Below are 12,596 nucleotides of genomic sequence, written 5' to 3' on the forward strand. Positions count from 1 at the left end.
TCATTAAGAATCAGTTCAAAGTTTTGCATCAGCTGTTGCACTTTAACCTCAAACTTCCATTCCCCCCTGAAGAATGCACAAAGATATGCATCTGTAAACAACCACACGCCCATAAATGAGACCATTTCTCTTCATTCAGTGTCATTTATAAATAGATCCAGCCAGTTTCATCTTCATTTGATGCTCTGTGTTTGTAATCCAGGCCACAGGCCCCTTTACACAGCGTGCTTTTGCTAATAGGATTGATGCTGCCCGCACTGTGCACAACACCAACTGTTGCTCGCTTCCTATTGGCTGAGCTGGAAGGTGGGCGGAGCTGATCCGTCCCGAATGGGCTGGAAATAGTGGAGGCTTGAGAAGTGTGATGGTCTTCTTAGTCTATCGCTGCATAGGGAAGAACGAGAGACGAGAAAGAAAGAGTATGAGAGTTTTACCCATGTTCTGAGCAAAACTGCAATTATCTTTCTCGTTCACGCTCTGTCCAAGGTGCATCTGCGCGGGTCGTTCTCCCATCTGGATCTGGGTGGTGGATATATGGAGATCTGCTAGTGTGGCTGGTGTTTTGTGGACGTGGGACACACGATGGCCGTGGCGCTGGATGCAGTGTGGGTGCGAGTGAAAGGGGTTTGTAAGCAGAACGGCCTGCTGATCCTCTCAGTGTTGGCCGTGGTTATCGGATGTCTTCTCGGCTTCTTCCTGCGCTCCAAGAACCTCTCGGAGCAGGTTAGTCATTCTGTCAACAAAGCACTGTAAAATTCTCCCCAAAAACCTCCCAGAAATACCTTTCCAACCCTGTCTATAGTGTCAGTATGGTCACAAACTTGGTCTCATTTGGTCCAAATGACCTGTGGGTTTCATTTTTTTTAGATGACTTTCCAGTAGAAGGCTAAAATCAGGGGTTTTTAATGGTTATTGTTTGATCAGTATGGGTTTTACTATTAAACTATTGCTTTTGGTCCACCCCAGTCTTGAATAATTTGGTTACGTTTTGGCATCAACCCCTGTTTTGATTTTGAGATTTTATTTTCCATCAATATACTTTTTATCCATCACATATATATACACATCTCATTTATCGTTTGAACTGGTGTCTCAAGTCATATTAGGATTAAGGCAAAAAAAATTTGATATATTTCTTGTTGTACAGTACAAATATCTAAACATTATTAAATCAAGACACATTTACTTGAAAAAATGAGTTTATGCTTAAAACAAGAAGAAACAAAATCTGCTAACCGGCATCAGAAAACATTAACTTCAAAAGGAAGCAAGATTATTTTTGCTTATCTCACTGGCAGATATATTTTTGTCATCGTTATACATTTTCAGAATGTAAGACTTCATATCTGAAGTAATTTTGCTCCCCAAGTAAATTTATCTTGATTTAAGAATGTTTAGATATTTGTAACGGAAAATAAAATAAAATACTGAGGAAAGTCATAGTTCTTCACTAGATTAAAACTACAGTGTCTGAATGAACAGCAAACAAAACGTGGCATTTTTTCCCTCCATTTCACGTTGGTCGCTTTGACTAAAACCTCCGTTATGATTCTCAAATACGCCTAAAAATAAAACCTCCAGAGGCCATTTGCTGTGACGGCCGGGGATTACTGTCCAATCATACAAATGCTCTTAGTAATTGTACATTAAGCAAATACTGCTTAACCTCACAGCATTTAAAGCAGGTCGGTGATGCTATCGGCCGTTTCAGCTAAATTGGAATGGGCTCTTTAAAAAAAAAAAGGCTTATTTTGCAAGAGAAACCCAGTTTGAACCTATAAAAGAAAGAAAGAAAATGTTACATGCATTTATGTATTTGGCAAATGCTTTTATCCAGAGCGAAGTTTTGCCAGTACATGCATTCACTGAAAATTGAACCAATGACCTTGGTGTTGCTAGTGTTAAGCTTGATAAGTTGAGCTACAGGAACATGGCAATCTAATTCATGTACACTACTGGTCAAAAGTTTGGAATAATTACATTTTTTTAATGGTTTTAAGAGAGTACAGTGCAAACAGTAATAGTAGGAAATATTATTGCCATTTTAAAATAGCTGTTTTCTATTTTAATATATTGTAAAATGTAATTTATTCCTGTGATCAAAGCTGAATTTTCAGCATCGTTACTCCAGTCTTCAGTGTCACATGATCCTTCAGAAATCATCCTAATATGATGATTTGCTGCTCAAGAAACATTTCTGATTATTATCAATATAGAAAACATTGTGCTGCTCAATATTTTTGCTGAAACCAACAAAAAAATAATAATAATATTTTCATTCAGCAAGGATGCATTAAATTGACAAGAATTAATTAAATTAAATTGATGCATTAAATCCCATCATTAAAGGGACAGTAAAGACATTTATAATGTTACAAACGATTTCAAATAAATGCCGTTCTTTTGAACTTTCTATTCATCAAAGAATCCTGATTTGTTTGCATCAAAATATTCAGCAAAAACTGTTTTCAACATCTATAATAATAATAAACTTTATTTTATAAAGCGTCTTTAAAAGCAGCTTCTCAAAGCGCTGTTCATAGAATAAGCAATAAATAGCTCAAGAAATAAAAGTAACATCAAAAAACAAATCCTAGTTTAAAAAAATATGTCTTAAGTCAACCTTTAAAAATGTCATAGCTCTGAGATTCCCGACGTTCAAAAGGCAGAGAATTCCAAAGGGCAGGAGCAAATGAAGAGAAAGCCCTGTCACTCTTAAGCGTTTTAAGGAACAGCCAACAAGTTGGATTGTGAAGATCGCAATCTATGATTTGGGGTATAGACTTTAACAATTCAGATAAATAATGTGAAGCCAAGCCATGCAATGCTTTATACGTCAACATCATAATTTTAAAATCAACTCAGAATCTGACTGGGAGCCAGTGTAAGAATTCCAAAACTGGAGTGATATGATCGCATATCCTGGACCCAGTCAATATCCCGGCGGCTGAGTTTTGCACATATTGCAGTTTGTTTAGTGTGGATTTAGAAATGTATCATTGGACGCAATCTTGATATATTTCTGAGGTGAAAAAAAGGATGATTTAACTGTACTCTGAACAAAACAATTAAATAAAAAAATAGTCTCAAAAGGTTCCTCGCTTTACTTAGAATCTCCAAGACCAATTTGATGGAAATTGGGATGGCGGGAACCAATGAGCATAACTTTCATGCTTTCCAATTACTAATTAAGCACCAAATCAGAATATTTGCCTTCACATTACTAAATTACATTTTAAAATACTTTCAAATAGAAAACAGTTCTTTAAATTATAATAATATTTCCCAATATTACAGTTTTTTACTGTATTTTCAATTATATAAATGCAGCCTTGGTGAGCAGAAGAGGGTTCTTACAAAAACATAAAAAATCTTAATTAAAATGTTAATTATTCCAAACATTTGACTGGTAGTGTGAATTAATGCAATGCATGTTCTCACAATCTGTGACGCACGAGAATCAAATTGCACCAATTTCTCAAAATATGTTCCAATTGGCTATTGGCTATTTCCAGTCCAGCAGCAAATATTTGCCTCACTTCATACACCGCTCTATTATCTCTCTGTCTCTCACACACAGTCCTTTGAGGAGATCCTTAGTAATGGGAAGAGAATAGCTTCTACAAGTATCTCTCATGCACTGTTTACATGTTTACATTTAGAGTATAATACACCATTTCAAACATATAATGGGATATTTATGTACAATACAGTGCAAGTACAACTATATCTCTCTATTGATTTATTTCTATACAAAATCAAACAGAAAACAGGTTAAGAGCCTATGATGTGTGGAGGTTTTGCATAAATTATGTATGAGAGTCATAAGAGGATAGAGAAGAGACTTAACTAACCCGAAAGCACCAGTCACACACACACACACACACACACACACACACACACACACACACACACACACACATACATACACACACGCACGCACACATTTAGCAAGCCATTTTACTACAGAAAATTGTATATTATTGTGTTTAAACTAAGCTACAACTGCAGATCATAAAAGAGAATTTATAGGACAAATTAATAAACTAATAAACAAATTTAATTTTAAAGGATGTCAGATTTTGTTAACTTTTTAAAACTATCAATTCAGCAGTTGTGATAGTCTTTTCTTCTCTATTGTGACATGCAGTTGTAATTGAAATTATTGAACCTCGATTATTGAACCAAAATTTACAGACTTTCAGCTGTTTGCAATGAACAAATCAAACTAAAGTAATTGAAATAGCTCAACACAACAAATGTATATCCAAGTGAAACAGCCTCTCAAACAAGAACAAATGTAGGGCGGGGCTTGTGGAATTGATTGGATGGTTGTGGTTTGCTATTGGTGGATCTCATGTGAGTGACAGGTTGCCCCGCCCTCATCATCAGAGAAGAGATGTTGTTTTAATTCAAGATTACGAGGCACGTGAATTAAAAATAATAATAATGTGCACAGATAAGTCACTTATAATAAATACTGAAATATTGCATAAACATACAAGAATTGTCAATTTTGATTTCATGGTGACTTTAAAGTGTAGCAAAGCAAATACACTCACATACTTTTAAAATTTGCAATAGGGAGTGTGTGCTTGTTATCATGAAAATATGTAATAATTTGTCAGTTTATATGTCCATGTATTTATATATGATGTATTTTTAAATCATCTTGTAAAGCGATCAAACTATTTTTTTCCTGCGGGATAATAAAAACTATTTTGATGTTCGACTTTTTTTTTCTTCTCATAGCCATTGTTGGACATATTTTTTCCCCAATACAATTTTTATACACAACCAACTTTGACATGCTTTTTGATCAATGTAAAACCCTGCTGTCAAAGTGCTTCTCCTAGAAAGATTTCCAAGCCGATTTCAGAAAGCTTTCTCACAATTCAGAATCTCTTTTGTTGTTTGCATTGAGGAGAGCGCTGCTCTGAGTGGTGCTCTGTGTTTGTGTGTAAAGCTTAGTGATAGCAATGTAATGCCTCCACATAATCTCAGCGCTGGCACGGAAAAGGTGCTGTGGGCCGCGAAGAGGTGGCCGTCAGTCATGCTTCACATTAGTTTGAAAGGCTGTGTTTATCATGTTTTTGGCAAAGCAAATGGGAGACAAAACACTAACAGACACTTTGAAGAAAAGGCTTTTTCATCCAAAAAAAAAAATCTTAAGAACCCTTAAAATGCACTTTTGCACTTAGTGTAATTTGAACAGCAGCGTTTGTTCATTTTCTTTCGGATGCGAGACAACTCCTGTGTTTGCCGTGCCGTGTGTGACTATAGCAGCAGTGAACAAGAGACAAGAAGACACAGCATGCACATGCTGAATAGTGGCATTGAGAAAGTCTGAATGCTTTGAGATTGATATAGTCACAGATGATCACAGAAAATGTGCATATACAGTATATATAGACTTCATCATTCTGTAAAAGCTGGCTAAAACCAAGGAAAATTTTGAAAAAGTTGAATAAACAGTTCAAGTTAATTATTCCCATTTTTTTCTTATATAAAAAAGAAGTAGAAGTTTAAAAATAGTACTTATGAAAACAATTGCTTTAAAAGAATATACTTAAGCATGAAATTACTGTAATGTTTTTGACACTTAATTGCATGTTGTTTGTAATTACATGAACTATAGTTACATTTATTTTAAATGCAGTTATTTGAACTTAAGAGTGTTTTAACCCACTTAAGTAGAACATCTTTATATGTAATATAATTACCTGTATTGTTTTTGTAATGGTTAATGTGTTCTACTGAAACTTGTGTCATGCATTTTAATATATTTGTAAATACACATTTGTAATGATAAAGTTGCAATTTAGAACATTTACAATATATTAGCTTTAAATGTACACATTACAGTTCAAATTATCTATAAACTAAATCTTATGTGCTTTAGTATGTTAGTCAACATCAAAATGTGTATTTTTTAATGCACAACAGATTATTAAAACAATTATTTAAAATACACTTTAAAGTAAAAATGTGACATTATTAGAAGTGCCCTTTTTAAAAGTGTAAGAGTGTTAGTCATGAAAGTGGACTCACTTTAAGTACACTTCATTGTCCTTTAATTTCATTAATATTATATTGTCTGCAAGTACAGTTTTAAAAATATATATACTTTTAAGATTTGCAATACTCTACAAGCCCACACTAAATTCAACTAAGCACACTTCTTTTTTATGACCTATGCCTTCTGGGGCCGGACTCGTATCTCAGTGTCAAACCAGCTGGACGTGAGTAGAAATGCAAGCTCTCACTGAAGCTCAGCAGGCTTTTGTTGTTTTTAAAGCATGCTAGTATAAATTGAATCCTTCAGCGGATGGATCATGGATTCAGAATCCATGATGCTCCGGTTCGTGAAGTCAGTATATCAGGAGTATCTCACACATTCAAATAAAGCCAGCAAGAGGTTTGGAAGGTTCTAAGTCTCTAACAAACTGTTCCCAAAAGAGATGATGCTGTGATTCTTTTGTTCCCTTGAGTGAGACATTTAAAAGAGTGACCTGAATGGGAGCTCACGTGCATCATGATTGCGTCAGGTCTAAATGTCTGGGAGAATTGAGAGCAATGGTGGAAGGTAAGATTTCATTCAATAGCAAATTACATTTTGGGGTGTTCCTCACATAAAGCTATTGTATGGCCTTAGAAAGCTTGGAAGATATCACACAAGTCTTATGAACTCATTTATAGTGGCTTTTGGAGCTGGACAAACGGTAATGGTGTCTATTTTCACTGTATTGTAAAGAAAGATAGAAAGTTATACAGGTTTGAGGTCAGTAAATGATGACAGAAGTTGGATTATGGGTGATTTATTGCTTATCCCGAGGGCATCACCTTAGATAAAGTATGGACGTCATCACACCTCCACACGGCCGCAGGATATTTGAATACTCATATATCTCCTTTTTAAACAAATCTGAGGGGTTTCATTTTCTTAAGCCAACTTTATTGGCCACATTAAGTCAAATCAAATTTATTCAAAGCCGCATTACAGAAAATCATGATGTTGTTTATAATATCTTAATATCTTCATGCCTTTTAGTTTAGTTCATGCCTTTTAATATCTTCATGCCATTTAGCAGATTAGAGCTGGACATTTTGGGAAGATTTAACCAATCACACAAGCGAGATTTGCTGTAGAACATTAATTGCTTTACGTGAGTATGCTGTACATGCACACAGGTATAGAAGGTTGTACTACATAGCACAGAATGCATACTGCTCATTTCCATAGTGACCATGTCTGTCAAGCTCCAAAAATTATCTTATTTATCCAAAGTCGTATCATCATTTTGCGTGAAAAACAGACTGATATTTAAGTCTTCAATTTAGAATTCAGTCTGATCTTCATGCAGTGCTATTGTGTGCAATCAGATGGAGATCAAGTGTGTGAGAATTAGTCCACTTCAATGTTCTTTATGTGAAGAAATCCATTCTTTGCTTCAGGAACAATATTACCTGATTAACGGCTGCTCTTCAGCTCCACTCATCTCATGAGAAATTAGTGGGTTTGTTCCACTAGATGGCAGGATTCAAGCAGGTGACCTGGGGTCTTGAGGAAGAAATTCCTCAAATTCCTCTGAAATTAGAGTGTTCACCAAGATGTTAGCTTTTTTTATAGAGTGATATGCTGACTATATAAATGTACTTTTTTAAACTAAACTAAAACTTTTTGGCATCCAAATAGCATCCCCCTAATAGATGAATCGGGCTGCACGATAGTTCTTAGTTCTGTACTTAATTCCAATCATTCAAAATTATTTTCTATTGCATAAGGGCATTTATTTACCAACCATGATCACAAACAATACAGTCGAGATTCATATTAGGACTTATTACAAACCACATGGCTACATTCAGACTGTCAGTCCAAATACGATTTTTGTGCATATCTGATTGAAATCCGACTGGATGAAATCACATGAAATGTGATTTTTACAAAATAGTTTCGAACTGCATTCTTATGTGGTTTGAAAACCTATTCAAAAAGTCTGGCTGCTCTGATTGGACAGGATTTCGCGTGGTCTATGTGACTTCCTCACTCCAAGTAAAACGTAAACATCAGACGTTGTTATAGGAAACATGCAGAAAGTTGCTGCAGACACAAGCTTGTGTTGTTGCAAAGTGCCACAAATGTTGAACAGAAAATGACAATATAATGGAGACGAAAACCATCTCCGGTTATATTGTCATTGAAGACTAAAATTTCATCTTTTAATATAATGTATGTATCTGTATTATTATTCTATATTAATATTCATAATCAGTTGTATTATCTTAGGGAGTTTTAAATGCATGTGTTTGAATGCATGTGCATACTATAGATAGCATGAATCCATGTGAGGATCACATGTCAGACAGGGGGAAAGCTATATTTTACTTAGAGGTGTGTGTTACATGTTCATTGAGCAGAGATTTCCCACTGATGCAATGTACCATGAATGTATACACCAAGGTTTCTTAATATAGAAAGAAGACTGTGCCATGTGCTTGAAAAGGAGTAAGAGGATGCTTAGGTAGCTAGCTTGAAGCCAATGGGGCTGTCAGTAAGAACAGGTCCAGTCTAGTCACTCTGGTGTTAAGGTCTTTATTTTCCTTCCAAATCAGGTATTGGATATGTGTGTGTATGTAGGGGTGTATGTGTGTGTGCGTGTGGTTTCTACAAAGAACAGAAATACAATGTTTTAGTTTACAATAATTAATAACATTGATAACATAATTACAACATTGAATTCACAGGAAATAAAGCAAAATAAACACATTTAGGACAAACTTAAAGGTGCCATAGAATGTGAAATTGAATTTATCTTGGCATAGTTAAATAACAAGAGTTCAGTACATGGACATGACATACAGTGAGTCTCAAACACCATAGTTTTCTCTTTCTTATTTAAATCTCGTTTTTGAAAAACACCCCTGAAAAACGGGCGAATCTCCACATAACACCAACTGTGACGAAACCGATGGGATCATTAATATGTACGCCTCTAAAAATTTGCATATGCCAGCCCATGCTCAGTGCCAGGCGAAACTGCGCAGCCGAATCATCAGAAGTTCTGCAGGTGAAGAAACAAGCAGGAGGAGGATCATAGGGAAAATGGCAGATCTATCTATAATCTATCTATCTATAATCGGATACCGCTACAGTTTAATTCGAAGTTGTTTAGTTGCTCTGCCCATTTCACCACGGACTGTTACAACAATATCAAGCAGCCAGGCTTCTCTCGGCGTCTCAAACGGACGAAGGGGGCAATTTCAACTAACGTTATATTCCCGCAAGCGGCAAGTAGGGATTTTATTAACGATAATTTACATTGTGTTATCTAGATCCAGCGCGATATTGTTTTTTCCTCGAGAGACATCATGGCTTGCAAACGAGCGAACGAAGCATGGCAGTTGCTCAGTGTTTGGTTGTACAAATGAACACAAAAATATTTTTTTGCTCCTTCATCCGAGCCTCTGGAGAACCAGTGGGTTATGTGAATTTCTGATGTGTAATTGTTCAAATTCAGACAGATAATCTTTCTTTCAAAGTCGTTCAACACTGTTTATGCATCAGTATATCGCGTTGCAGTGATAAGATCTTCATTCACGCGATCAACAGGCTGTCATCTGCTCAGTGCTCATCACTGAAACCTTTTATGTGATGGGAATAGATCTAAATACTTAAACTTCTCATGATTCGTTAATCCCGATAGCTGTAATAGTAAAAACATATAAAAGCTGTAATAGTAAAAGTTTTCCAGATAGCTCTACATGTAATGCCAGATATTTCATATGCAAGCATGTCAGCCAATCACAGCAGTGGGCAACAACACTGAAGTCTCACAGCAGACACGCCCCTTCAAACAGAGTGTTCAAATCAATGGATGAAATCAGGCTAGGAAATATGCCTTTTATTTCTAAATTATAACAAATTTTGATCTAAAAAACATACTAACATTATAAGGGCACCCCAGGAAACATTATAAAATAATAAAATAATCCATTCTATGGCACCTTTAAGAAATACAGAATAATAGTTAAGTGTCAAACAAAAGCACTTACATGGTCAAATACGGACACGCAGGAAAAAACAAAGGAGAAAGAACTCAGTCCTCTGCACAGTGCATCCATGTGCACCAGAATGAAGGTGCTGTGGGCACAGGTGCAATTTATAAAGCCTGATAGTGTCCTAATTGGCTTGAGATCAGGTGGGTGGAGCTAGAAGTTAATAGGAAAATTAACAAGCTAAGAGGGGTGTGGCACATGCTTTGCACCTTGAAGCTTAGGGACACACAACTTCTCAACAATATACGTTCCATTTTTAAAGCCTAAGCAACATGTTTTTCTACCTTACAAGGAAGTTGGAAGTCATTCAGTGATGTATATAAGCTCAATCTTACTGTACTGACTCAGAATAACACAGAAGCCTGGCATGAATACAACATCTTTTCAAGTTTCTCTCCTGACATATAAGAATAAAGATTTTTCTTGGCAAGATAACTGGTGTCCGGTCCCCTGAATCAAATAATAACAGGGAAAAGGCTTAATTCCAAGTCATGTTGGTTTTCATACAGTCATGTTGTTGTTGTTTTTGTTTTGTTTTTGTCAATGTTACCAGTGCAAGATGAAAAAATGTCAAATTGTCAAAACATTTTTAGGACAAATAACCAGCGAGACAATATTCTAGGATTTGAAATTCTGGATGGATGGATGGATGGATGGATGGATAGATTTTAATTTAAGGAATTTAAATGGCCTGCCAAAAGGTTTTGAGTTAATGAAATGCTTGGAATACTGCAATAAATTACAGTGTCAGATGTTACAAAGACCAAATTTTGTTGTAATTGGATGCTTTCATACCAGAGCTTTTGGTGTTGACAAGTTCGTTCGACATCAATTCTCTTCTCATAATGTATGTGCGTTCTCCAACTGATGCAGTGTCGCAAAACTGCCACTGAATCTCCACAGCAAAACAGACAGCGTGACCAGTGTCCGATTCCAAAACGAATGACTCTTCTTGTGAGCGGTTCTTTTTAATAAAACACATTCAGTGTGATGAGTGTAGTACGACTCTCATGAGCAGGTTAATGGATCACGGAGCTTCCAGCGCGCAGCCACTGCAGTTCTTTAAATGAATCAAACTGTGACACTTAAATCAGTGTAGTTGCTGACTGTTTTTTTGTATGAAAATGTGTAGTTAAAGATGCACATTATGAGTTTCGTAAGTAATATTTTTTTTCAATAAAAATAAATGAATGGAATCGGTTTCCACATTTGTTAAGTGTCGTTGTTAATAATATAGCTATAAGGCTAATTATTGGATTGCATTTATGACTTCTAAAAAGTCTAATTAATTTTATTTAATATATTTATTTCATTGATCCACCAGAATTGTAAAGAGGTGCAGGAACCAGAACAGTGAAACTTTATGCATTTAATCTCACTTTAGTAACAAAACAGTGCACAAAAACAGATTCAGTATTCCTCAAAATAAATAAAAACAGTGAAATTCAAACTCAGAGTATTACACGAACCTGCACAAATTAAATATGTTAAATAGCACAAATATACTTTATGCATTTAATCTCACTTTAGTAAGCAATGTCTTTGCTGCTGACCTTCGATGATCCAATTCGACCACACTAATAAGCAAAAATAACTGTAGATAAACATCCCATTCGTGTTTTATTTTTTGTTTTTATTGTTGAAGAGCGCTGAACTTTCTTGTCTGAGTTGTACAGATGTGAATTTGCCTTTCCTTCAGCCTGAGGCTTATTCATTTCACTTATGGTGTAAAAGGGCCTTTACATTTGAATAACTTTTTTGTTATTGAAAAACAAACAAGCAAGCCCAGCCCAGATAAGAAAAAGTAACACAAACGTAACGTAACGCATTACTTTCCATAAATTGGACATTGTGAAGGCTATCTCACAAGGTTAGTTAGGTTAGACTAGGTTATACTTTATAGTCCCAGGTAGGGAAATTTGTCTTTAACTCAGAACACAGTATAGATTATCAGTTATATATACAACAGTATGTAAACAGTTTCATTCAAAATATACAAAGTGCCCCAAAGGGTTCTTATTCTGAGATCTCGGAAAGCTCTTCATTAAGGGTTTAGGTGTTCAGTGTACAGCCTCTTGAGTTTTTGCTCTTAAACATCAACTAATATGTTCCGCTCAGCAAGGTCACTAAAGCACTTAAATTGCTTTTTAGAGTCTAACAAAGAAACCTTGTACTCTAATACTATGGAGTGGCTTTTAGAGCACAGCAGACTGCTAGAAGGACTTGTTCTTGTTTTGCTTGTAAACATCCCGTACTAGATGGAGGAGCCAAAAGATAAGAATATCCATAATAACAAATAAAATCAGTGCATTTTTTATTCTTATTTTGAAACCAGATAATTTCTTGAAGTACTTGTCCCTCTTTTTAAAATAGCCAAAATCTTTTAGTTTGCTTAACAGCATTAGGTGGAGAAGCATAATCTTTCTAGAGAGCATTTGATTGGACATCTGCATGTAAGTGCAAGATGATGTAAATAATATTCTTGTTATGTTTTGAATTACTCCTAAAAGTTTATTTGGACAGTTTTCACTTTAGAA

The 12,596-nt window shown here is 35.5% G+C and overlaps 1 protein-coding gene across 1 annotated transcript in view; it reads left to right on the top strand.

Moving 5' to 3' along the window:
• Positions 1-366: 366 nt before the first annotated feature.
• Positions 367-12,596, top strand: part of slc1a7b (solute carrier family 1 member 7b) — a 58,914-nt gene continuing 46,684 nt past the window's right edge. The window contains exon 1 of the mRNA XM_084098270.1: positions 367-723. Coding sequence (XP_083954396.1) covers positions 583-723 — 141 coding nt within the window. The 5' untranslated portion in view covers positions 367-582. The remainder of the gene's footprint in view (positions 724-12,596) is intronic.

The sequence above is a fragment of the Abramis brama genome (genome assembly GCF_963993115.1).
Source record: "Abramis brama genome assembly, chromosome: 22".
Lineage (NCBI taxonomy): Eukaryota > Metazoa > Chordata > Actinopteri > Cypriniformes > Leuciscidae > Abramis > Abramis brama.